Here is a 22,984-nt window from a genome sequence, read left to right as displayed (position 1 = left end):
TGAGTTACTCTTTCCAACAGACTATTCATTTCCACTCTTCAAATTCCAATAGTTAAGTTCCTCTCTAAAAACCTACACTCTCCATCCATTTCAACGTCTCTCCATTTCGTACTACAACATACTCTCCATTTTGCACTCTCCTTTTGGGCGTGGGACCCACATTTGGGAAGCCAAACTCGCTTGTCGAGTTTGGAGAGTGTGGGTGAGTATTTAGCAAGCCGGATAGGATAGCCACTCAGATAGCAACTCTGTTGGAGCATATTTTTCTAGTTGACTTGCTAAATTTTGACTTAAGAGTGGAATAACCATTCTCTTGGAGATGCTCTAGCAGGCTAAGCTGGGTCACACGTTGACAACTGACAAGGCCATCGAGTAGTAGCAGCTTCTGATTGCACGCCATCTTGGAGGTGTAGCTTGATCTATCATCTTAGGGGGTGCTTGCATATACCTCCTAAAGTTTAGTACCTGTCACATCGGATGTTTGGATATTAATTAGAAGTATTAAATATAGATTATTTACAAAAACTTATTGCATAGATGGAGTCTAATTCGCGAGACGAATCTATTAAGCCTAATTAGTCCATGATTTGATAATGTGCTGCTACAATAAATATGTGCTAATCATGGATTAATTAGGCTCACTAGATTCGTCTCGCGAATTAGTATAGGGATTCTGCAATTAGTTTTATAATTAACTCATATTTAGTCCTTCTAATTAGCATTCGAATATCCGATGTGACAGTTTAGTATTTAATTATAGCATGTATGCAGGAGTGCTCTTGTTGAAGGGACAAGGGAGTTTCGACTTCGTTTACTTTCTTGAGAAGGGGGTGGTTCTTGAACTGAACATGGTGGGTGCAGACGTTTCATAACTTGCCGTATCCAACACCCCTCACAACCATAGCTGCCTATTTCGTCGAGAACGTGTGGTCCCAGAATGTTGCGCTTGCTTGTTGTAATTAAACAAATTATCAACCTTCACCAGGGCCGGGGGGGCGGAAACAATCTTACAAGCAACTAAGCAAGTGTAAAGGGAAGAAAAACGTAGTCTTGGCTACCGTCTATGTATGATCGAGGCACAGAGTGCATAAAGCGTAACATCAACAAAAATTAGTGTTAAATTCGACAAATTAGCCTCTTTTTTTTTTTCACGAGGTGATAGACGCATCTACTGGTCTGTAGAGCCTTTATTTATTTCCTTAGGCAGCATAGGGGAGAAAGCACTGAGTTCGCTTTCAGACTCGAGGTGATAGGCGCATCTACTGGCCCGTAGAGCGTAGATGGTGCTGACCACGGATATACTGCTGACATCTGGCGACTAGTTCACATGGCCAGGACGCCCGGATGTTGGCTGCACCGAAGATGACGTTGACGGCGACCTCTCTCTTTGGATAAGCAGAAACGATCTGTCCATCTTCCTGGGGCATGGACACAGCAAATTCGTTCTCTCGTCAGGCCTTATTTCTTTTTTCTGCTTGTTGCATTGTATAGCGACGCTGAATCTGCCGCAGCAGAAGCAGCTAAGTTTGGGCTCAATGGGAACATGCAATTCGGACTAGCAAGTCAATGATGATGGTGGACGACTTGACGATCAACGCGCGCATCATCTACCTGGTAATTACTGACCAGAGCCAATTAACCATCATCAACCTGATGTGCCTGGAGTTGGACGAAATAACCCAAGCTCTGACTGCTTTCATGCTGAACAATATGCATTGCTGACGATGGCCATGGCCTCCAGCCGGCAAGCATAAACAGAACAGGTCTCTACAACGCAGAGTACCACGCAGAATGCTGAACCAAATACCTTCATCTTACAGCATTCTGTACGAGTACGACCTTCATCTCACGGTAAAGGCGTTTCCCGTGCATTCGAAACGGCAAACAGCAGTTCTCTATACTGCGCACTAGCCAGTCAGCCACATTACAGCGCAATCGATCACATGCCGTAGGCATTTGCAATTTCGCAGGGCGCTACACCACAGCCCTCTGAACAAAAGTAGGTGCAGGATATACACACGCCTAAAACAAGTGTTTTGCCTTCACAGGACAAGTTCATGCACTTGTTGTTTGCGCAGCAGGGAACGATCATAATTCCGTTTGGGTGTGGGTGTGGGTGTGTGGGTGTGGGTGTGTGTGTGTGTGTGGGGGGGGGGGGGGGGGGGGGGGGGGGGAGGCGGCGGGCAGAGCGACGTACTTTCGCGAGCGATGAGCCTCAGTTTGCCTGCTCCATTAGTTGCTGGGCATTTGTCTCCTCTGGTAGCTCTTGCACCTCACTTTTGCTGCTCAGTTCAGTCTCTGTGATAGGATGTGTAGTGGAAACCCCATCAGCAGGAGCAACTGGGCTCAACTGGCCTGAGTCCGAGCCGGAGCATTGCCCTATAGACTGATTGGACACGTTGAGTGCGTGGCAGTGCGGGCAGTAGTAGGTTACATGAGGAAAATCTTCTTTCCTGGCCAATCCTGCAAGTTCACGTATGATGCAATGTATCCAATTCTGTAGGTTCAAAATGTGCGGGAAAAAAATGAAAAAGAGCATTTACAGTTTCCATGAGGACATTTGGTGATATACGTACCATTATGCATATGACAATTGCCACATATCAGCGCATATGACTGCGATGGGTCCTCCCCAACAAGCAGAGCAGCAATCTTCGCAATCCAGCCACCATCACTTGTTCCTGAGCCTTCATAATGCCCCACGACTTTTGAAGGTGGCATAGCTTCCATGCCACCACCTGTATGAGCAGCTGCGGTGCTGCTGTAGCTGCTGCCTTTTGCCTTTGTTTCCCTCCTGTTTCGCAGACCATCTTTGGGAACTACCTCAACCTCGTTGCTTCTAGCTTGTGTTGAACCAGACTTTGCTTCATCTCCCATATGTAACTTAAGGCCGGTTTCTGCACCCATTTTAGAGGCCAGAACTGAAGCTGCTGCTGCCTTTGCTGCAGGATCAAGGTCGTATTTCTGCACATTGTCAGGTTGATCGACACTTAAACATTGTGTGAATTTGTTTTCAAGTTGTGGCAAGGAACACAACAAAACTTAAATGTCAAGTACATGCACATCAGAGTTCGTGTACAGAGGTATTAACTGCTGCTTACCTGAATAAGCTCCTGGGTCAGGTAATAGTTTGTTCTATCCTTTAGCTCATCGATCTTTGCTTTCCTCTCAGCTCTCAATCTTTCAAGTGTATCCTTATCCTTCCGCTCCACTGTACACAGGCCACAGGGAAATAAAAAGGACTGTCATTATACTTTATTGTTTGATAGATCGAAACTAAGTTTTAGTTTATATTTTAAACTTGTATCCAAAATCTATACGGTGGTGTTTCAGGGCACTATGCTTGACATCATTTCAATGTTTTTATAGTTCTTTTCTTATCATTCTATTATAACACTAAAAAAGAACTGCTAGTTGCAGAGAAGTCTTTTGTTCACAAAAAATCATAGTCCATGCTCCAGAAAAGAATATATAATTTCAAATTAATCAATCATTAGGAAATTTGATTAGCCAGACATCTAATTAGATTATGACTGTCCTGATTCCTGAACATAACTAAAAAGATCCTTTCATTGGTTAGAGACCAAACAATCAGAATGGTTCATGAGTTTCAGGCTTTCAGCTGCAGCTAATACAAGAACAACAAAGCCCATTAATTTTTTAAAAAGCAAACAGTAGGACTAGTGACCAAAGTAACTGAAAAAGGCTTGGTGTACTGTTCTCAATTCCTAACAACTTTATGTAAATGGAAGTCATCAAATGTATTGCAGTTCAAAGACTGAGAATAACAAATCTGAAATAGTTCTGGATAAATATGAAAAGTTCCGACAAGAGTTCTGAGATATTTACACATCCTTGTGAAGCTTACGAGTATCGAATATATCATTGACGATAAAGCAGGCAAAAGAAACATAGGCAGCACTCTAATAGCTCTCATCTGCCAATCTAGATCCTCTGATTTTGTCATGATGATTGCGTAAACTACAGCTCCAACCTGAGAAACCATTGATTATGCAACAGTCAGAAGATGTTGTTGCAATGCTTAAAAGAAAGAAACTGACTCTGTTTAAGAACATATCACAATATAATCAGTCTATTACAAATGAATGAGCCAAAACATAGAGACACGCCCATTAGATAAATATGAGTAGTTAGTATACGAAGACACGCAGACACTCATTCAGTAGAGAAGATGATTCAATAGGAGATAGCTACAACCATTTACAAGTTAGTAAATTATGTAGCCTATTTCATGACAATGGCAAAGATAGGACTCCAGTATCCTTCAAACATATGGTTTGTTTCTACGCATCTTCTATAAGGCAATAATGAACCTTTAACTGCTACAAAATGATAATAAATTAAAAAGAATTTAAGCTGCATGATGATATAAAGCACACATTCAAACGCTATTTTGAAGCCGATTAATTTTCATGGCAGAGATGAAGGACTCACGTCTAGTTTGACTGAATAATTATGTACTAAGTAGCTCATCTGATTATACATTCATGAATTCACAACTTAGATTAATCAAATGCTCCATACTTAAATTAAGTTATTCATCAAACGTGATAACTGGCAATGACAGATTTAGCTGAAATTCCTGTTATAGATGTTCATGCTTCTGATGCTTTAAATAATCATGCTTTAAATAACTGGCATGTATGAACAATCTATTAAATATAAAAGACGAACGACATGCCCTTATTTTCAGTCAAACTTGCTCAAAAGTTGAAAATTAAAGAATAAATAGAAAGCTGTTGCTCCATTTCATTGGTTTTGAGCTTCCAAAACAATACCAATTGAAAATAATCCAAAACGGGACTACATACACTTCGTCGCACAACATAATTCTCCAAGCTGTTGATCCTACTTAAAACTGATGGTAAGAATGCAAAAATGTCGAGAGCTACTGGCCACCCTATTTTGAACATGAACTACTATTTCATGAACAAACTAGCACCGGCTAGAGTTGAGGACTCTAAAGGGCTCAGGATCCTCTAGTGCTAATAGTACTCGCAACCAGCAATTAGTCACTGAGATTAAATCCAGTAACTGTTCGTCACAATTCTGGATTTACACGAAACCAGCAACTAGTCACTGACGAAACAAATGCAAATGAATCTATTCAGTTCATGATAACAGTAATGTGATTTAACCAAGATGTATGACCATTGGCCCTAACCAAACTTCTCGATCATCAGTCTACAAATGAACCTGCAACAGTTAGTCACTCTTCCCTGGTAGCACTTTTGTTGATAGTTTAATCCCCAAATTGCTACCACGATAGTATTTACTATGCATTCACGTGTCAGTTCAGACATCATAAACAATCTTCAGGCCATGATCTCAGTCTGATCCTTAAGATTCGAAGCTACAGATAAAGAAAAATTGATCACTCGTTACCTCAAAAAAAAAAAAATTGATCACTCGAAAGGAAACATAAGCCAAGGCGCATGCAAATCGAAACGCAGGCAACAAACAGGCCGGCACTAGTAAGCAAGTCGAAACAACGTATCCCAAGCAGACGCATCCGCGTATCAGATTTTACAGAAGTAAATAACGCGAAGAGAGAAGCAAACTGCGGGACCTCGCCGAGGACGGAGAGGGCGATGAGGTTGCGGACGCCGCGGCGGGAGAACTGCGTCCGGCGGCGCATGCGGGCGAGCAACGCGGCCTCCTCCTTGGACAGGTTCTGCAGCCGCTTCTCGTAGTCCTCGCCCCGCCCGCCGAACAGCGCCCGCCAAATCCTCCCCAGTATCCCGGGCCCATCCCTCTTCTCCTTCTCCTCCTTCCCCTTCGCCTCCGACGCGGCAGCCGCGGATGCCACCATCTCCGCTGCCTCTGCCGGAGAAGCCATTGCGCGGGTTCGATCTGGTGATCGTCGCGGGATCGGGGGAGGATTTGGCTTCTGTGCCGCGCGCTGTGGAGCAGGGGGTTGGGCGGTTGGTTCTCGAAATCGACACCGCTTTGCAGGACGGTACTTTTTTATGAGTTGGATTTGAAGTGGAGGAATTGTATAGCGATCAAGCGATCTGCACGAAATGGATAGAGCAACAGAAGACGTCTACACAGACATGAGAGAGAGATGGACCATACATTGACCGTGGTGTGTTAGTCTGAAACATGTGATTTCATTTTGAATCTTGTAGGTCTTGAATCCTGTACAAACATATGCGAAATCCTTGAAACTAACGTAGTACTTTGTAGATTCTAACATTTCCTCCAATTTTTCAGGGTGCCTATCTATCTTATGACGATATTGTTGAATTTATGGCCATGAAGCAACCGTTAAATAATTATTTTCAGTTGTCCTCAATCTTAAGTTAAAGAGGTCAATAGTGCCTTTTGGTTTCCTTTTTTCAAACTTTCATAGAATATGTTTTTGTTCACCCTTGAGTTTGCACATGGAAAAGTTTTTTTCTTTATGATTCCAAGATAAAGCATCCATTTTATCCCGTTCATATATCTTTATTTTCTTTCTTTGTACGGTTTTTCCTTTTAGCATTGCTAGGTCTTCCTAACTCCATGAGATTACATCTCAATGCACTCAAACAAGCTCATTTAATCACCAAAACATGATATAAACACACCATTAAATCATAATGGGTAGCAACCACAACGCAAGATTTTGGACACCAAAGGTAGGTTGGTTTTCGCAAGCAAACATTGAGCCACATCATCATGCTATTCTATCACTTCATACAATGTGTTTGAGATGGTGTGTGGATCAAACGTTTTGTATTGGGAAACATCTCCAGGTTAGTGTATTTGATAAACCTTTCCTCACCGGTACTAAAAAGAACATTTATGCCCTGTTTGGTAGGGCTTATATTGGCTTCAGATTCACCTGTTTTGCGCAAAACGAGGTACTATAGCACAAAATCGTTTTGTAAGTCGAGCTAGAAGTCGGATGAAGCCACTATTTTTCACCGGAGCTTCACCAATAAAGCTATTTTGGGAGAAACCCTCTAAGCTAGCTAGCTATGCTGATTCAGGGAGGTGGATGCCCTGTCCTGTCATGGGCTTCCGGCAAATAATACCTACCTTCGCGAAGAAGGATGAGTAATGAGTTTGCCAGTGCGACGTGTTAATGTTAATTCAGGGGGTGGATGCCGTGTTGTCAGGTGTAACTTTGTAGGTTACTGTAGTACATAGCAAAGGTTCGAACTTCAAAGGACGTCTCACAGCAAAGAAGACGGACAAAAAAAAAAGGAAGATGAGAGGAGCAGAGAAAGCCGGTGTACTGTAGTGCTCAGTGGGCCACCTTGCATTAAACCAAGGGGTCTCGCGGGGAACGGGCTAAATTGGACCAGAAAGAAAGCGGGCTGCAATATATAGGCCCAGTAACACTGAAGAGTACATACAAAGCGGCCTACAGGGTTTTGAACCAAAATTCCGGCCCATCCAAACAGGCCTGTAGCCCTTCACCAAACCTATATTTATCCGCGGCTCCCACACATGCCGACGAAGGCCACCCATGTCGCCGGACGCCGCGTGCGCTACCATGCCGCCGACAAGACAAGCGCGGATGGCCATGGCCCGCGTGTTTTCTGGCCGGCGAACAGACCCACACCCACGCACCACCAGGTGACCGGTGACGCTGTACCACAGTCCACAAACTCGTGTTGCGGAGAGGGACGGCGGTGCAGCCGGCCGGGCCCTGTGCCTCTCTTTGCCCCCGCGCGCCTCCGCGGAAGACGATGTGCGCAGCGGAAGGGAACAGGAGTGGAGAGCGGCACCGTCTCGGAACATGCAGTTGTAGGAAAAAATTGAAGCAAGAAAAGCACAATGCTGCCCTTCGCTCAACAGTAGCGTAACCACCAACCGTCCTATTTGCAATTGCCAATTGGAAGGGAATCTGTGCTACAGGAGCTTTGTAGTACCTGACTCTGACTGTTCCTCAGCTCAACACGGGTACAGTAGCAGTTATTGACTGGCAGGCGATCAAGTACCAGCACCAGCCACCAGCAAGGAAGCATGAAGCAAGCAAGGGGCCGGCTGGTCCTTGAGACCTTGACGACCCCTGCTAGGCCAACTGAAGAAGCAGCAGACAACACGTACTACAGGCGGACAGGCCCTTGGCCGCTTCGGCCTTCGGCCCGGAGCTGCGACACAGGCGGGCAGGGCCTACAGGCCTGCGCTCAAGGAGTACATGTACATCCACTAACGCGCGAGACAAAGGACAAATCTTCGTCGTCCTGGGCAAATCCCCACGGGCGTGCCGTTTCCTAAAAGGCAATTAGCTGCTGGATGAATCCGGCCGGTGCGTGTGTGGCCGTGTGGGGCTAATTGATGGGTTAAAGCAAATCGAGCTGATTTGATTGAATGACGCGGATGCTGCTGATTTTCAACGCTGATGGACAGCCATCCGCGGATGCGTTTAGGGGTGTTTGATCCTCAACTAAAGTTTAGTCTGTGTCACATCGAATATTCGGACGCTAATTAGAAGAATTAAATATAAGTTAATTATAAAATTAATTACACAGGCGGAGGCTAAACGGCAAGATGAATCTATTAAGCCTAATTAATCCATCATTAGCAAATAAAAACTGTAGCAGCACATAGTTAAATTATGGACTAATTAGGCTTAATAGATTCGTCTTGCCATTTAGCCTCCATCTATGCAATGGGTTTTGTAAATAATCTATATTTAATACTCTAATTAGCATCTAAACATTCGATGTGACAGGGACTAAAATTTAGCTCGAGGATCAAACACCCCCTAGCCCCGGCATATCGTGCGAGAGGAGCGAGCAGGGAAACAGTCAAAAGACTCGCGGACACTGCTGTCTGTTCAAAGCCATCTCGCCCATCGGTTAACTTCAACGAACCGAGGATCTCTACTGCCGACAAATAATTCGCCCCACTTACTGTCGGCCAATGGCGTTTCAGGATCCAGCGAGATGCATGCATTGCCGCCAAATGCTTCTGGGCGGCAAAGGTTTCTGATTGATCTCTTTTTTCCTCTTTAACTTTTCTTAGATGCGAAATTGGGTGAGCGATTTTCGTACTAATGTGCGCGGTACATACAAGTAACAACTAGTGTAAAGGAGAGATTGATCACAGACTTTATTCTTCACTCTTGGTTTTAGCCATAGGAACCGAAAAACCTTTCTTTATTTAGAGAGGACAATGATATCAGAATCCTACGGTTTCACCGAGCTGAAACGAACCAAAACCCAAGTAGAATCCTAATGTCTTAAGATCACGATCCTAGATAAGAGTTTTTAGGCATTGTTTGGAGTTCGTAAAGTTTGCTTTTATAGAGTGCAAATCTATGGTCTATTTTTTGTTCGAGATGTTGATTGTGGAGAGACTTTCCCCACAATTCAGGCGTTGGCATGATATATGTTATCATGTTTGTTTCTTCTGTTTCTTTCAAATTTTACAGGCTGTGTGTGCAAAAGTTGAAATGGGTCTTAATATAATTGCATCATCTTTATGTAACAGTCTAAGATTATTAAAGGTAGCTAGGTTGATTCCAATTGTTGCCCAGCAAACCACTGCGAAGTTACACCTCAGGGAAAGGTATCTCTTCGTGTTGCCAAATGCGTAGATGACAGGTGTACGTATTCCCTTGAAATTCAACCGATGGTCTCGGAGAAGATGAAGACCTTGTGCTTCTTCTGGCGATAAGACTGGTGGTGTTGGCCATTGTCCAATTAAGGATCTGTAGGCCTTTGCGGAAGTGAATGATCCATTTCTCCAACTGTATCTCTTGCATCTGTAAAATTAATGGCATTAAATTAAGGATGCTTCGAAGCTCTTGGAATCGCATAAATGCCTGGACTGCCAAAAAGCTTAGGTGACAATGCATCTGCAAATGCTCGAAGTCAACCATTTCTTTGACAGCAATATCCTCCTTTTTGAGAAAGAGAAGGGACCATGGAAAAGCTTTAGAATTTTACCAATTTTGATCGTCAACAAATTTTATTAGTCCACTTATCGTGCTAGAGTAGGATTCTGTGTGTCCATCGCTCAGCGTGGCAGCAGCCAAACCCAATGTGTCCAAGAACTTGACAGTATCTCTCCGCAAAAAGAGCAATTCTTTTTGTGTTTTTAGTCTATAATTGACCCACCGTAGTTTTTCTGTTTATCGGTTTGCCTGTGTATAATTGTGTCTTGGAAAAGGAATGCGCACATTAGTTTTTATGTTTTTTTGTTTCTTCGAAGGAGTTAGAGGCGAAGAGATTCCTTCCAATTCCCTTCTCCTTGGGCAGCAGATCGTTGCTTAACGCTAATCTACATCTATCCGTTAAAGTAATCATGACTGGTGAGCACTAACGCTGAAAGTGCTCTCAAATTTTCTAAGTGCATGGAACGGGGAAGACTTGGAGGCGAGGCAGACCAAAATGGTCACGAACCTGGGCGAACCTTCGGGAGCTCGATCGTCCTCCTGTCTCCCGCTTTAGCGAACACGAGGGTACAGAGCAAACCACGCCCGATACCGATAGGCTCTAGCTGCCCACTGCGTGCCGGTTGACAAACAGTTCGACCCCTACGCGCGGCTGCCGTGGGGGATAAGCGCGTGCGGCAGCTGTGCCGTTATATGTAGCGATAGATTCGCGCTTGGATCGTACATGTTGTAGCAACATGCGGTGATTGAACCGCTTTTAGGTTGAACGTTGAGAAAAGATAATAAGTACACACATGCAATAGAGGACGAAATTGATAACATCAACTCACATGAAAAAAGTTTCAATCTAAAAAAATATATAGGTCTTAAACCGTGCATCTAAATTATTCTGATTCCACCAATATATTTCTTATAACAAGATCTGCAAAACAAGACCCCACTTAACTATCTTTCGAAGATCATTTTCAAAAATATTTTTTAATACAAAATAATTAATTTCGGCTATTGCAAACAGATAATTGAACATCATAAACAAATGATTATTTTTTGCAAATAAATAACTAAACATGTCGAACAAAATAATAATACATTCCAAACAAAAAAATAATACATTCCGAACAAAATAATAATACATTCCGAACAAAAATATTTGAAGTCACGAACAATTTGTACGAAACAAGAGAAACTGAATATCACGAACAAATATGTACACATTGTTGAACAAATTATATGAACTCATGCACCAAAACAACTATACATATCGAACAAATTGTACAACTTATATAACAACAACATACAATAGTAGAATAAATTATCAAAATTTGAGAGATGAAATAAATTATATTAAATTACAAAACAAAATAATTGTATGCACCGAACAAATTATTACATGAATAATTGAACATCACGAACAATTTTTTTTATTGTTGAACAATTCAGTATATAAAATGAACAAATATTATAACATTAGGAACAAATAAGTTTATACATGTTAACAAAATGCATACACACATGAATAAATAATTTTATATGAAGAACAAATATGTCCCAGTACAAATAAATTATTTTTGATACAATAATAAAAAATAAAAGTGAAATATAAAAGGAAAATATAAATATAAATAAACAATAAATATAAGGATGAAAACTAAAACAAAGTAAATATAAATATAATAAATAAATAAATAAGAGAAAAACATAAAATAAAAAGAATTTTAAAAAAGATTACGAAAATATATTGAAATAAAAACTAGAAAGAAAAAAATGAAAGGGAAAAAAGAAAAATTATAGTATTAATTAATAGGTTAATCATCATTGAAGATGGAAGTATCTACAAGGAAAAATAGGTAAAAATTAAAAAAAAGAAAACAAAAAGTACTACGAACTTGAGATGAACTTGAGATAAAATAGCTGACGAGAAAACGAAACAATAAAGGAAAGAAACAAGAAAAGAAAAATGAGAGGAAATAAAATAATAAAGTTCAAGAATAGGAAATAAGAAGGAAAAGAAATTAAAAGAAGTAAATGAATAGTTCCGCGAACAAGATATTCAAACAAATAATAGTAAAATGATAAAAGAAAGTGAAAAGGAAAAGAAAAAAGAAAAAAATTAATTAGTTAAATAGGTCCGTAATTCGCAACTGGTCACAAGACATGCAATGGTGCACTGGTACTTCCTTTATGTGCTATTTTAGCTGTATTTAACCGTGTATTGGGCCACGAATCCGCCTCTTGCGGCAGAGCGTTTTGACGGGGAAACCGGGCAGGAGCATGAACGAAAGGCCGCCTTCCGCGTCGGGGTTTGCAGGCGCTCTGGCCGGCCGGGAAAAGAAATGGCCGGCCGTGTTCCCTCGGGAAGGTGGACGTGATTCTAGTTGTCTTTCTCCTTTTTGTTTCCGGGCTCAGGAAAGCGCCCGATCGAAGGCCATTTTGCAGTTTTTTTTCCAGAAAAAAAGACGAAACAGACAGGGAGATTAGACGGAAACCAAGAACGGGAGCTCAGTGGTTGGTTTAATGGCAGTTTCATGAACCATAAATGAGGTGACATGTAGGTAATTGTGATGACATGACAACTTATTATGAGGTAAGAGAAAAAATTAGTTTTATGGGGTGAAACCATGTGTACACGGCTTGTGTCTTACATATAACCTTGAAAACAACAAAACATAAAATAATGCATTGTGTATTTCATATATAAACTAAATACACACTTTTAGAAACATAAGCACGAAACTTTGCATTGAGAATGGTCCGAACGCCGCGTCGCTGCCGCCGCTCTAAAAATTGCAGAGGTGGTGGAAAGACCGGAACCTACTCCGGAGAGTAGGACCACCGGTAAACGACTCTCGGTAGGTACCGCCGTACTGGCACTTTGCCGGTCCATGCATGTCTTCTTTTCTATTTATTTAGCGACTCTTATTCAGTACAGTACATGAAAATATGTGCATTTTATTTTGGAAACCAACCAGGCAAGAAATTTGCTGATTATATTAAAAAAATATGAAACCCAGACTGAGCGAAACAACAAATGGAAAAAATAACACAAACACCACCATGTTGGATTGGGTCATCAACACATACCGCACCATGCCCTCACACTCAACTCAACTCAACAGCATATTGGCTATGCCTCCAAAGAGGAGCGTGGCACCCACAGGCGTCATCGTTGCATCATGTCGCAAGGCTTTCGCCCACTGCCATACTAACCTGACCCGGCAATGAAGCAGCCCGGAGAAGAGAGGGCCCCAGCGTAGTCAACCACACCCCACGACATCGCTGACGCGCACCCGCGCAGCCACAAGCAGCAACGCCACCACATCGTTGCTGGTAGCAGCAAAGCATGCCGCTGCTGGCCAAGCCACCACAGCACAGCCCAAATTTCATAGGCACATCCTCTCCACGCCTTCGCTTCACTGCAGCACTGCAGCCGCCTGCTGCTTGAATCAAGCGCAAGGCCACCACCTCCTCACTCCGCATATAGCCGCCACCATGAGCAACCCCCTCAGGGCTCGCCTCGCGCGGGCCGCTGCCACACGAGGCCATGGCGCCTCCTGGTCGCAGCTGTCAGTGTTAGACCCGGCAACCTACCGACGGGGTGCCCGAGGTAGTGTTTAGTGCGTGGGGCTCGTTGAGATCAGGAACTTGAAGGTGAATTCGAACACACGATTTAGACAGGTTCAGACCACTTAGATCGTGTAATACCCTGCGTCCTATGTGTTGGTTGTATTGTATTGGATTGAACTTGTTTGGAGAAGGTCCTGCCTCACCTTATATTGCCAGGGCATGCTTATAGGTCGGTTGTTTATAAGAATACTAGAGTCCTACTATATTTGCTACGAGTAGTTTCCTAATCCTTGACTAGTTCTTATCCTCCACGTAGACCACGCCGTCCTGCATCGTAGTCTCCATGTCTGATACATCTCGGTGTACAACCCTGTATCTAGGACTGCACAAACCTTTTGGTGGGCCCATAGATGTATGTACGACAAGCCCCCAAGTACTTTTTAGTCAAATGCAGCAGTCCCGAGTACCTTTGTTGGCTTCTCCGACTAGTTTTTGGTGCTCTTGGAGTACTCCATTGGATTGAGTCTTCAAATGTATTCGAGTATTGCCATGCGGCTAGAATGTGCTCAAGTCTCATTTAACTTGGTCTTGAATCTTCAATCTTGAATTTTACATGGAAGTGCAATGAAAATCTTGAAAATCGCACTCCATATGGAGTAACCCTCGAGCCTTAGGTTGAATCGAAAAATCAGGCTGAGGGTCAATCTGCAATTTCACATCTCTTTTTACCTTAAAACCTAAAAGAAAAAACTTTTTAGCCGATTGGCACGTGGCATGTCACTCCCCCGAGACGTTACATGACTAGTTTGGGGATGGTCAACCACTGGTCAACGTGACCATTCGCCAACAGTAACCTTATCTCTTTTCGAAAAAATTGAAAACTGTCAAGTGATAACTTCGTGCGTTTAAAAAATAGAATCTTCCCATTAATCTCGCCACTGCGTTAACTGTGCTGCGGTTATAAATAACGGAGGAAATCATCCCTTCTGTTTCACCCAAGACAACTGCTCTTTCATCTTCCTCACTGTAGCCCTAGCGCCACCACTTGCGCGATTCTCGAGCTCGAGTGCCACCGTCCCCCACCGCTTAGCTCCCGAGCGCATGCGCAAGAAGACCCTCATGGCAATACGAATGGGGAATAAGGCGACCTCTAGCAAGGCGACGGAGAGCGAGAAGAGGAAAGCAATGAAGAAGGAAATCCAACTGCCGGCATCCAAGTATGGGAAGACTTACCAGATAGTCCCGCCAACCCAAGCGTGCGCCTGGAAGAGTCCGTGCTGAAGGAGGTGGACATCCAGGCATTGGTAGATGCCAATCTTCTCCAAGACCAAGAATTCATCACCTGGAGGGCAGCCTACGGGAACCCGTGGCCAATGGAGAACTACACCCATGAGATGGTAAATCTTCACGCACTTCATCGTATTACACCCATGAGATGGTAAATCTTCACCCATGCGGCTTGGCCTTGCCCACTTCTGATTTTTTCCACGGGCTGTTGTTGTATTGCAAGTTGGAACTTGTCCACCTCAATCCCAACTCCATTATGCACATAGCCATTTTTGTGCATCTTTGCAAAGTTTTTCTCAAAATCCAGCCGCATTTCCAACTCTTTCGCAAGTTCTTTAGAGTCAAGCCTCAGCCCAAGATGGATCACACCGAAGTAGTCGGGGGGGAGGGGGAGGAGGGGCCAAGCATTCAATTGCGGAAGTAGGTCACAGGCTTGTACTTCGATTACGACCTAATTGACTCCCATTCTAGCTGGAAGGAGAGGTGGTGTTATATTGGAAATCATGAGCCCCGACTACCTAAGGTGACAGACCACTGCCCAGTTTGGAACAACCGGTGGCTGGACGAGCCTACCCATGGAGATAGTCTGCAGGTACCCAAGCTTTTGGAGAAAATTGATGTACTCAAGCAGTAAGGGCTGACCGGAGTCGGAGTAGCATTTAGTTTTATGAGGAGGCGGATCCAACCACTGCAGCTACGGTGTACCTGGGGATTCGACTACGCCGGCCCCAACGATCCATCCTGGATGACATCAGATGACTTGTTCGTGGATGAAGTCATGGCGCTGTTGAAATGCCTATTCAAGCACGCGAGACAGATCTCGACTATTGTTCGGGAGTTCTGCAATGTGAACCCACCAAGTAGTATAAGTACCCGTGGCCTCAGCCCTCGGGTACTAATTCTTGTACTTGTTATTTTTCTGACTAGTCTTCTCATGCAGGAAGAAGTTCACTTGTTCTTCTCCGCTCCTCCTCCACCCGGATCAGATGGCTCTAACGCTGCTCCTTGTGTACATACAACTACTGATGTACAGATGGTAGTCGAAGAGGAGGAGTCGGAAGGGTTCTCCTCCTTCAACAGCTCTGATTTAGAGGCTGCTGAGGATTTTGAGATCAAGGCCCGACCATCGGACAAGGTTGGGTCTTCCTCTGGGACATCCAAGCGTGAAGCTGAAGATGACCTAGAGGCTGGTCTGGCGCTGCCGCCGAAGAAGAGGTGCACCATCGCTGTCAAGCGTGTGGCAAAGAAGTCTGTCATTGCTGAGGACGTTCCTCCTTCGGTAATCACATTCGAAGAAGGATAAGATCCTAAAGATCAAGTACTCATGAGTAATTTCCTTATCGCCATGTTTGCTCAATTCGACATTGGTGGATTGTAGGTGGTCAGGGAGGAGACAGAGGCAGATAAGATGACTACAGAAGTTGTGTAGCAGGAGCTGCCAACGATTAAGGAGGTCATCGAGCTTGATGATGATGAAGAGCCTCTCGTTGCTAAGGGAAACCCCGTCAGAGCGCAAACCACCCAAGGAGTGGAGATGGTGGCCAAGGCTGGAGAGGATCAGGATGCGATCCAACAAGCCATGCCGAAGAAGCTGTCACCCACAGTTAAGCCCGTGCGCTTGGCAGGGGAGCCCTCCTTGAAGATTAATAGGTCCATGAAGTAAGTACTAGAGTGTCACTCGAGTACTGATTGTGAGTTGACTTTATTGTGTAGTGTGTCTTGACACTTGACTTTTCTAGGAAATCTGCCAGTGTGGACATTGGAGGCCTGAGCCCAAAGTCTGCAACTGATGGCAGCAACCGCTTGGCCCAAGACCTCGTCCCGGCGCCTACAATTCCGCCGCTGGAGGAGCAGCATGCGCCGGAAGTAGCTCCAGGTGATGTATCCCTGGTTGCTATTCTTATGCATGATATTATTGCATCACTGAATATCACTTTAGTACCATCCCCTGAGCTGCTTGTAGCCGAGCCAATCGGAGCGACTACTTTTGTCGTTGTGGCTACATTTGTAGCCCCCGAGCTAGAGGAAAGCACTGAAGCTACTATGGCGACTACTTTTGAAGTCATGGCTACCTGTGTAGCCCCCGAGCCAGAAGTAGTTACTGAAATTGTTGGAGCTCTCCAAGTTCTGGCATCCGCCCCGCCTTCTTAGGTAGGACCGTCTACTAGCCGCGCCATGACCTCCATCTCATCTTCTGAGGCGGGTCCCTCGAGCAGCCGTGCCCTAGTTCCTCTTGGTGCATCTGTTGCTAAAGAACATGAGGAACTATGGGTACCTTTGGAGGATATGCCTGAAGAAATGCAGCTACTCGACAACCTGCTGCTTGATGTGGAGATGGAAGCCACAATAATGGAGATGTACCACCACATAGGCAAATATGCAGCGGTAAGTCTTCTTCTGCTTTGCCCATAATTGAAAATGAGTACCTGTATCTTGGCACGAGTACCTACTCTGTTTTGCAGGATGTAATCAAATGTTGCCGCAAGAATTCGGAGATGCTCCAGGGCTACGGAGACACCGCGATGCAAGCGCAAGCACTCGAGCAAGAGCTAGCCAAGGAGCGGGAGTACTCATCCCGGCTGCTTATGAAGTACAATGGCCAAGCTGCTGAGTACCGCAATCTTGTTCAACAAGCCGTGGATGAGAAGGACCACCTCCGGAAGCGCAACAAGATGTTGAATCATCAGCTGAAAGGTAACTCGTTATCTCTTGCTGGTCTTCGAGTACTGATTATACTTTGACAATGCTGAATTGCTCCTTGTGTTGTTTTTGCAAAGCTTCAGAATGTTAAAGACGATCTCCAAGGCCTAGCCATAGACTGGCAGAACTCGTACTACAGAGTGATGGAGCAACATGACAAGTTATCCTCTCTGTACGAAATCTGGAGCACCGCTTGGAGAAGGAGCAAAAAATGCACGCTAACGGAGAAGTTGATCTAGTGAACGCCATGAAGTCCATCCGGGAGTGCGAGGCTGAGATAGAGGCGACCAAGCTTGCTTTGAAGGAGCTGACAGAAGCAGCTCAGCCCATTGCAGATACGGTGGAGCTCCTAGCAGAAGGCGTGGAGCCCCGCTCTCTAGCGGAGATATTTAAAGAAGTTCCTGCGAAGATAACCGGCTACATCCAGAAGATGGCAGAGTCGGTCTCGAAGCAGTTGTTGGCAATGGTGAAGTCCTTCTACCCGCAGGTGGACTTAGCTCCAATTGCGGAGGGGATTGCACAAGACTGCTCTGATTAGCGGTTCCAACAATACCTGCAAAAGATGGCTCTTGTTGCCAAGGAAGTAGCTAGTCAAATAGACCTTGAGTAGTTGTATGTAAAGACATTGAGTTATTATAATATAAATATGATATAAATGAAAATGTAAATTATTTGAAATCTTGTTGCAAATTTTATTGCTGTTGACTTGTGTGTTTTTCATTTTAGTGCATCTCTCGAACTTCCCTGATAATTGCTCGTGCGGTAGTCGAGAGTGTCTGTGCACAAGGCTACTCTTGTGAGCCTCTTCAGATACATAGTGTAGAGTATTTCTACGATCCGACCCCTTTCTGCGGAGTGCAGGTACTCGGGTATCTGGGCAGTCAAACTCTTTAGGCGAGTCGACTCTTCAAGATTTCATCAGCTGGAGCCTATCTTTGCAACCTCTCTAGGTTTTTTAGATGTTGTGCTCCTTGAAAACCTGGAATTGCAAACTTGTTATTACAAGTTGCAACTAGATAGACTTGTCTGGATAGTAACTCGGGTAGTATAAATAACTCCCAAATTACTAACGACTTCTTTTCTACAAGACGCCGTTGATGGACAAACTTGTTCAAGGAGCTGACTAGCTGATGAATTTGTGTGCGAGCTTGCTTTTGCAAGTCGCGTGTGGACAATTGCGTCCAACGAGTTGAATAATTCGGAAAATATGTGTGCATACTTGTTATTACAAGCCACGTGTGGACAATTTTGTCCAAGGAGTTGAATAACTCAAAAAATATCCCTTGCAGGCTTGTGATTACAAGCTGCAAGTTGGGAGATAGTACCCGGGGAGCTAAATAACTCTGGGAACCTGCTTTTGCAAGTCGCAATCAGGCAGAGACTAGTCATTTTATGACGAAAAATATCTCTACTTTATTAAATTGTAACGGTACAACTGAGGTCGGTGGCTAATTTACATGAATATGTAAACTATGGGTAGAATCGACACAAGTGCTTGATGTTCCACGAGTTGTCGACTTATTCGCTGGAGAGAGTTTGTACCCTATACGACCCAGGTCCAATGACCTTGGAGACGATGAAAGGACCCTCCCATGGCGAATTTAGCTCGTGCAGCCCCTTGTGTCTTGGATACGTTTGAGGACCATGTTGCCGGTGCTGAACGAATGTTCTTGATAGTGGTGGATTCCTTCAAGGTACCTTGTTGACTGGATGAGTGCTACACAACAAGCTTCTTTGAGGCTGTCTAAGTCTAGACGCCTTGTTTCTTCAGCTGCGCCCTCATCATATTGTTCGACTACTGGAGATTTCCACATGATGTCAGCGGGAAGGATGGCTTCTGATCCATACACAAGAAAGTAGGGTGAATACCCCGTAAGCTTGCATGGTTGTGTGCGAAGCCCCCAATGGATATTGGGTAGCTCCTTGAGCCACTTGCCTTCTTTGGAATTTCCAATATCATGTAGTTTTTTCTTGAGAGCTTCCAGTAACATCCCGTTGGCGCGCTCAACCTGACCACTGGCCTGTGGATAAGCAATAGAGACGTACCGGACATCGATCCTGCTATTCTTGCAGTACTCCCAAACTCGTGGTTGTTTAAATTGGGACCCAAGTCTGTGATGATGCGGTTGGGGAAGCCGTAGCGCTGGAGTACTGCGAGTTAGGGAGTCCATAGCGGTGGAGTTCAGCTGCAAGACGGTGGTGGCGCTCTGCTTTTGCAGCGTTTCTTGCTCGCCATCGATCTCTTTGAGCTTCAGTTTTTTCTCCGGCTACGTTGGCGGTGCGAGACATCATCTGGGTGACGCTCGTGTCGCGGATTCCTTTCTGGTTGCTCTTGATCTTCACCTTCTTATGCAGCAACAATGGCGAGAAGTTCCTGCTCTGGAGAAAAGCTTCCCGAGCTCGACGTGATGACCTCTGTGGAGCCATCTTCTTCATAGATGAGCGACATAGGGGTGCCCTCCTAGTATGGGAGAGTATCAAGGTAGGGAACAAGGCGTGACACATCATCCTTGGCGAGAGCAGGTGGCTTCATGTTGGGCCAGTAGACGAATCTACCTTGTGGAGTTAATGTAATCACCAGACACTGTTGTGGACCTAATAATGGAGTGTCAAGGTAGGGAACAAGGCGTGACGCATCGTCCTTGGCGAGAGCAGGTGGCTTCATGTTGGGTCAGTAGACGAATCTACCTTGTGGAGTTGATGTAATCAGCAGATGCTATTGTGGACCTAATAATGGAGTCTTCTCGTTTGGATCCGAGTAGTAGTTAAAGTCCTCGATCAAATCTGAGTTCAATTGTGATATGGATAGGGTAGCTTGGTAGGCAACACCCGAGTTTCGAAGTCCAAACGGGAGTCGACTTGTATTGTAGACCGATTCGCACGATGGCTTAAGCGCTAGCTCGTGGGAACCAGTCCGAGTAGTGGGAGAAGTCGAGTTGTACTCGGACTCGTCTTGATGCTCTGAATAGGTCAAAAATTTCGTCGAATTTCTCGACGAAATCCTCCAAAGCTTGGTGATGAAGGTTGATGTCGTACTGCTTCTTCTCCGGGGCTAGCGCAATGTGGCGGTGGAAGTTTGTAGCACCGTCTGCGACACATACCTAGGAGCCAAAGATGAATGTCATGCTGGCTTCGGACGCGACGGTGGGCTTGATGATGACTTGGTCATCGAGTTTGCTAGTGGATTCTTAGCGAGATCCCCTACCTGGCGCGCCATCTGTCTTTGTTTAGACCCAGCAACCTACCGAGGGGGGTGCCCGAGGTAGTGTTTAGTGCGTGGGGCTCACCGAGATCAGGAACTTGAAAGTGAACTCGAACACACGATTTAGACAGGTTCGAGCCGCTTAGATCGTGTAATACCCTACGTCCTGTGTGTTGGTTGTATTGTATTGGATTGAACTTGTTTGGAGGGGGTACCTGCATCGCCTTATATTGTCGGGGGTAGGGTTACAGGTCGGTTGTTTACAAGAATAATAGTTGGATTCGACTAGTGAGTCCTACTATATTTGCTACGAGTAGTTTCCTAATCCTCGACTAGTTCTTGTCCTCCATGTAGACCATGCCATCCTGCACCGTAGTCTCCATATCTGACACGTCTCACTGTATAACCCTGTATCCTGCACAAACCTTCTGGTGGGTCCATAGATGTATGTACGACAACAGTCGTGTGGCCATGCTACCCCGCCGGGCTACCACCACCGCTGCAGCGTGGCCTTCTCACACCGCGCGGGCTGGCACCTTGCGGTCTCGTCTCCCCGCCTCGCGCCAGCCACTGCGACGCGCGTCCTCGACTCCATGCATCGCTGGCCCCCAGGCCACTGGATCAACCGCCCTTGAGCCGCCGCCGCCGGCTATCGCGCACCAAGCCGGCTCGCTGCAGCAGGAGGGCAAGCCTGCCGCTCCTCCATGCCGCCTGGTCCGTGCTCGCGCTCGACAACCGCTGGCGCACCATCGCGTGAACCCACGGCTGCCGCAGGCCGCGGCATCCTCGCTCCCGCACGAGGCCGTCGCCTGGCCCGCGCCGCTTGGCATGGCCCACTCCGCGCCCACTGGACCGCCTCCGGGCCGAGCACCACCAACAGGTTGCCGGCGCGCCTCCCGTGCACCCGTCGCCACTGCCGGAGACCGAACGCTGCCTCGCGCTGTCACATCTAAGATCTGCACAAGCTGAGCGACGACGCCTTAAAACAACCCGTCGCCGTCGTAGTAGGCATGTGGGCTTCCGATGCCCTGCTCAGGCGACGGCGAGGCCTAGGTGAGGGTGGGGAGGGGCTGGCGGCGGCTAGAGTTTGAGTGCCTCCCGTGTCACTCCTCCTATGGGAGGAGAGATGCGGGGGTCTGTCCGTCAAATATTATTTCGTGCCAATTATTGGAACCTTATTTTGGCATTTCCCAACCCATGCTACTGTCTAGCAGTCTCGGAACCACCAGAGATTTCCTAAGTTAACGCTGGAATGCTAGAATCGTAGGGAAGAGTAGTTCAGCAAGCTAGAGCAAATAAAGTACACGCGCAGGACGGCACGTACGTGCCTTTCTTCCGTCACAAATGAGGTGCATGCATCCAGCTCCTTCTGCTACATAGTATACAACAATGGTCAATGGACCCCTACGTGTGACCTGACGTCCACACCGAATCTATGGCAAAATACAAAAAAAATGTATATGTTTATTGGAACAGTGTTTGACGCTGGAAACTTTGTCAGGCCTTCCCTACGGACTGCTGGAACGTACTGCAAGCTCTGCGAATACACTAGTGGAGCACGTTTCTTCCGATAGGATATTGTTTCAAGCTGCTTTGACCCACTACCTACTGCAGGTCTGCAGCAAGCTAAGGTGATGGCTTGGGTCTCAAGTTGTAATAAAAAACGGTGTACTATTTGAGCATACTTTTAGACCCATAAAAATATTACGTATATCTTGACTCTTGACACGCACCAGACTGCATAAAAATTGTTTCCTGTTGGTGTTGGCCTGTCGCTTGGTTGTCAGTTATAAACACGATCGAGTAGGTTCTTCAGATTGTCAATGCGAATAGCCGATGGTCAATGCAACCATGTTACAGAAGCATATCCTAGAGCGACCAAACTGAACAGAGTAGTACCGTAGTGCTGGGCTGTATGCCGCCTTTGTACTGTGTTGTCATGTGCAGCTGTGGAGTGTTGTGCCCATTCTTAGGCTGAGGACATGCCGAACCCCAAATCGCAGACCAACACGCTGTCGGCCTGTCCCACGGCCCCCACCCGGCAGCCCTAGACCAAAGTACCAAACTGAACCACAGGAGGCAAGAGCTCATGGCCTACCTTGTCCCCGCCCAGCCAAAGTACGTTCAAAGCTTCCTTAGGACGAAGACCCTGTATCTTTACCTTACTGTGCAGCTGTCTCTACCTGTCCAGGTAAGCAAAAAAAAGTTAGCTAGATTAGTAAAGCTGTAAAAAAAAAGAACCATTTTGCAGCCGTGCGACTGCAGCTAGTCAGCCAGTCCAGTCATTTTGATCGAGTAGTCAACAAACACAGCTAAGCAGCTACAGAACCTGAATCACCAAGTATGGTGAAACACTCTGCGCTGTCAGCTTT

General features: G+C 45.4%; 1 protein-coding gene across 2 annotated transcripts; it reads right to left on the bottom strand.

Annotated features, from left to right (window-relative positions):
• Positions 1–24: 24 nt before the first annotated feature.
• Positions 25–6,068, bottom strand: LOC117862870 (uncharacterized protein At2g24330). Of its 2 annotated transcripts, XM_034746408.2 has the most exons (6): positions 5,591–6,068; positions 3,850–3,994; positions 3,102–3,211; positions 2,577–2,964; positions 2,198–2,463; positions 25–465 (listed from the first exon to the last, which is right to left on the bottom strand). In XM_034746408.2, the coding sequence occupies exons 1-5, from the start codon at positions 5,858–5,860 to the stop codon at positions 2,216–2,218; spliced, it is 1,161 nt and encodes a 386-aa protein (XP_034602299.1). In that variant the 5' UTR covers positions 5,861–6,068; the 3' UTR covers positions 25–465; positions 2,198–2,215. The 2 variants fall into 2 exon arrangements, with proteins under 2 accessions (XP_034602299.1, XP_072151315.1); XM_072295214.1 differs by lacking the exon at positions 25–465 and having other exon boundaries at positions 1,796–2,463; positions 5,591–6,067.
• Between the last annotated feature and the right edge of the window lie 16,916 nt (positions 6,069–22,984).

Source organism: Setaria viridis, chromosome 7 (assembly GCF_005286985.2).
Source record: "Setaria viridis chromosome 7, Setaria_viridis_v4.0, whole genome shotgun sequence".
NCBI lineage: Eukaryota > Viridiplantae > Streptophyta > Magnoliopsida > Poales > Poaceae > Setaria > Setaria viridis.
This window is presented reverse-complemented; position numbering and strand designations above follow the sequence as displayed.

Bases quoted from the DNA above. Each gene is read 5' to 3' on its own strand.
- LOC117862870 (XM_034746408.2), bottom strand. From the start codon at position 5,860: ATGGCTTCTCCGGCAGAGGCAGCGGAGATGGTGGCATCCGCGGCTGCC. The intron at 3,212-3,849 runs GTAAATATCTCA...GCCTGTGTACAG, and splicing joins CGTAAGCTTCACAAGGATGT to TGGAGCGGAAGGATAAGGAT. The intron at 2,464-2,576 runs GTACGTATATCA...GTGAACTTGCAG, and splicing joins CAATTGTCATATGCATAATG to GATTGGCCAGGAAAGAAGAT.